This window comes from Durio zibethinus, chromosome 25 (assembly GCF_047325235.1).
Source record: "Durio zibethinus cultivar Kanyao isolate XHJ-2024 chromosome 25, ASM4732523v1, whole genome shotgun sequence".
NCBI classification, from domain to species: Eukaryota; Viridiplantae; Streptophyta; class Magnoliopsida; order Malvales; family Malvaceae; genus Durio; species Durio zibethinus.
The window spans coordinates 9,432,688-9,436,804 of NC_143186.1; the positions used below are offsets into that span (position 1 = coordinate 9,432,688).

The 4,117-nt window shown below is 23.6% G+C and overlaps 1 protein-coding gene across 1 annotated transcript; it reads right to left on the minus strand.

Moving 5' to 3' along the window:
* Positions 1-2,320: 2,320 nt before the first annotated feature.
* Positions 2,321-3,589, minus strand: LOC149511596 (uncharacterized). The gene is made up of 3 exons (XM_089754741.1): positions 3,463-3,589; positions 3,327-3,391; positions 2,321-2,882 (listed from the first exon to the last, which is right to left on the minus strand). The coding sequence occupies exons 1-3, from the start codon at positions 3,553-3,555 to the stop codon at positions 2,627-2,629; spliced, it is 414 nt and encodes a 137-aa protein (XP_089610867.1). The 5' UTR covers positions 3,556-3,589; the 3' UTR covers positions 2,321-2,626.
* Positions 3,590-4,117: the final 528 nt, after the last annotated feature.

The following is a 4,117-nucleotide window of genomic DNA, read 5'->3' on the forward strand; positions in this document are numbered from 1 at the left end:
TATTAGGGTATTAGCTGAAACGTATAAAAGTTTGCATTGATTAATGAAATTTCCATTTTCGGAAAAAAAAATCATCATCGTCTTCTATTACCTACCCCAGTATGAAAATTGTACTGTTTCATCAAAAGTGAGAGTGGAAAAGGTGGAATATGGAACCTATCCACAAGGTTGGAGGCACATGAGTCAAGTGAGGACCCAAGCTACAGTTGAGATTAAAATTTTTTTGAAATTATGTGTTTTAGATAAAACTTAAAAAGTTTTATTGATTTAATTTATTTGTTATTGAAATTAACATTGATTTTATTAATTTTCATTGTTGAGAGAGTGTTCTGTAATAAATATTTTAAAAATTTATTTCGGAAAAAAAAATCATCATCGTCTTCTATTACCTACCCCAGTATGAAAATTGTACTGTTTCATCAAAAGTGAGAGTGGAAAAGGTGGAATATGGAACCTATCCACAAGGTTGGAGGCACATGAGTCAAGTGAGGACCCAAGCTACAGTTGAGATTAAAATTTTTTTGAAATTATGTGTTTTAGATAAAACTTAAAAAGTTTTATTGATTTAATTTATTTGTTATTGAAATTAACATTGATTTTATTAATTTTCATTGTTGAGAGAGTGTTCTGTAATAAATATTTTAAAAATTTATTTACATAATCAAATAAAAGATTAATAGTTGAATAATAATTTAATTATACACATTAAAAAATATATTTAAAAATATTGATAACAAAATTATTATATAATATTTTAAAATATAAAATTATATGGAAAAAATTATAACATTTTTAATAATTACTATTGAAAGTAAAAAATTTGGTTTTTTAGTATATTATAATATTATTGTTTTTTTTATAATTTAATATATGGTTAAGTCGCCTACTAAATAAAATTTTGAGAACTCATAAATTTTATGTACTAAATAACATTTGATTCATAAATTCTTAAATTTTAGAAAAAAATGATATTGAAAGAAGATATGTAATTTTTTAATTTTGTTGACTTTAAAAAATGTGAAATTTTTTTGTTTAATAAGAAGAATATAAAATTATCTAATAAAATCTTTTATTATATTATTTTTTATAATACTGACACATGAATAACGTGTGAATAATAAATGATTAATTAAAATGTTTTATTTATTTAATATGTAAATTGTACATTTAATATTTTTGTTAAATTATTTAAATAAAAGTATTTTAGGTTTTATTGCACATATCATATTTGTAATAATAAATTTTATATGAATTAATAAAATTTTTCATAATATATTTTCATCAAAAATCATGTTTTTAATCTGAAAAATGTCATATTTATTGAAAATAAAAAATTCTTAAAAATAATTTTTTTTTTATATTTTAAATGAAAATAATGTTTTTTATCTTAAAAATATCATCTTAATTTAATTTTGAAAAATAATTTATATTCATATTTTTAACAAAAATCACGTTTCTTATTTTAAAAACATCAATTTTGTTTTATTCTAAAAATAAAATTTTTTTTCATAATATATTATCAACAAAAAGTTACATTTTTAATTTTTTTAAAGTAATCTTTGTCAAAACTAAAAAAAGCCAAAATATAAAATTAATATGTTTTAAAGATAAATAACATTGTCTATATAATCTAAAAATAAGTGAGGATAAATGGAAAAAATTTTCACTTTCTCTCTTAAATCTAAAAAAATACGCAAGGATATTAGAGTACTTTCTCCCTTTTTAACATTGTTGAGATTGTAAGATTTTTTATATGAGAAAAAATTTTTAAACTAAATCAAAGAATCAGATAATAGAAAATTAAATAACAAAAAAAATTCCACCGATCAAATGTTGTTTTAGAGCTCATTTGAATAGACAATGAAATTAGTTCTAATAAGATTGAAAATAGTAATAACGGTAAGATTAATTATTATAACAGTAAAATTAAGTATTATAATTGTAAGATTAAAATTAGTATTGAACTATATGTTAAAATGCAAACACAACAATGATAGTGAGATTAAATATGGTGAAATAATAAAATAACCATTAAAGATATAAATTAAAATTTATATTATTTAATATTTATAAAATTAGTAAATAATTAAAAAATTAAATTATTTTTATATAAATAATAAAATAATGAGAAAGTTAATAAAAATAAATAATTTGGAAATATTCAAGTAAAAATAAAAATAAATTAAGTCAACAATATAAATTTATTTATCTTTTAAATAATTAAAAAAATAATAGTATGAAAAAAAAAGAAAAACACGAGGAGAAAAAGGGGCAAATATGGAACAAAGTGACGGTGAAAAAAGCAAAGAGTTCTTACGGGTCCAGTTAATATTTTAGCTTCGGTGAGGTCTAAAAGTTACCGTCATGAGGGATGATATCCAAACGAATGCTAAGTGGACTTTTAAGTGTTATTCGCACCTCACCACGGCTCCGGTAGAATCCAAATGAAGCCTTGGAATTTTATTTCAATACTACGCATGTCCTGTTGCTAGAAAGAAGAGAACATAACAAATTTAAACCATAAAAAACCTTGGACTGCATTACATAACATAAAAGCAAATATTAAGATAATCAAATCCAACTCTAGAAATTTTATTCTTTGTTCTTCTTTCTCCACAGCAGAACTTCAACCCAGAAAACGGCGTGTCAAATCATTAACAAGACTCTGCTCACGTTGATTCTCGAGGAAAAGCAGGGCATTAAGCATCCTTATTTCATTAGCCTTTTTCTGGCTAGCTTCGACTTTGGTTTCTGCTTCCATTAGCTGCTGTGCCAAGAGTCTTGTCTCTGCCCTCTTCACTGCCACTTCCTCTTCAAGCTTTTCTACTTCTGCCCCAAACTCAAGCCAAGAACTACTGCCCTTTTTCGGAGTAATACTTGAACTGTAGGAAGAATAAGAGTTTATGATATTCAGTAAGAGAGGGACACTCACTTTCAACTTTCAAACAAGAAATTTTTTATACACTCTCATCTCCACATTTTGCCTTCCTTAATAATTTCTTTTTTGTCAAATAAACTCAATTTTAATAAGATAAAGTTTTAAAATTTGATCGGTGTTTTACAAAATATTATGTAAAATTAAATTTTTAAAAAATATGTTTAAAAAAATTTAAAATTTATAAAATTTATTTTAATTAAAAAGTTTATGGGTTTATGATTTTAATAAAAATAATGATAAAATTTGTGTTCGTTCGATGAAAAGCATTAACAAAGGACAAACATAATGAAACATGTATGAAATGAAACTTAAAAATGATGAGGAATTGACAATCCAAAAGTGTTGAGAGAGTTGAGGGCTTAATTTGAGGTTGGTATGTTAAACTAACCTTATTTCTTTACTAATATCCTCCATCTCCTCTTTCAAGCGTTTGAAGCCTTCCTGCATTTCCTTCTGGGCAAAATGGGATTCATCAATTAATAACAGAGTTGAATGGATGGGATTTGTTAATATAAAAGAAATACCCGTTGCTTCTTCATTTTTGATGATTTCCTCTTGGGTAGTGCTGCTGCCAAAGCACTGTCATTTTTTTTCTTCCCTCCAGCAGCGTAAACCATCTTTCGCTGCTTCCAAACAACAGAACAAAGCCTTAAACTTGAGGTCGATATCAGCTCTGTTTTTTATATGGTCCCCTTACTGTCAGCCAAGCTGGAAAATTCAAAAAGGTGGGCAAAATATTTGTCCAACTTGGAAAAATTTTAATTTATGATTATTTTGTATTCTTCTAAAAATATAAAAATTTAATACTGAAAACCAAAAGCATCCACGATCGAAATGTTTAGAAAGAATATTTATTTAAATAAGAATTATTATCTGTGCACTTGCTATGTGGATTTCAAAACTCACAAACAAATTTAGATCCATTTATAGTTGTCTTACAGCCATTTAATAACTAATTGATTTATTATTTTTCATAAATATATTACAATATCAAACATGTAATCTATATATTGTTGATATTATTATTAATAGTATTATTTATATTAATATAAAATATTAAAAATATTAATATTATTATTAAAATATTAAAAATTTTGTATTATTAAAATTGTAATATTTTATATTGAAAATATTTTTTATTAAATGATAGAAAAGTTTGATTTCTTTATATTTTTTCTA

Coding starts and splice junctions, on each gene's coding strand:
- LOC149511596 (XM_089754741.1), bottom strand. CDS start 3,555: ATGGTTTACGCTGCTGGAGGGAAGAAAAAAAATGACAGTGCTTTGGCA. Junction 3,392..3,462: donor CAAAAATGAAGAAGCAACGG/GTATTTCTTTTA, acceptor CATTTTGCCCAG/AAGGAAATGCAGGAAGGCTT. Junction 2,883..3,326: donor GATATTAGTAAAGAAATAAG/GTTAGTTTAACA, acceptor TTCTTCCTACAG/TTCAAGTATTACTCCGAAAA.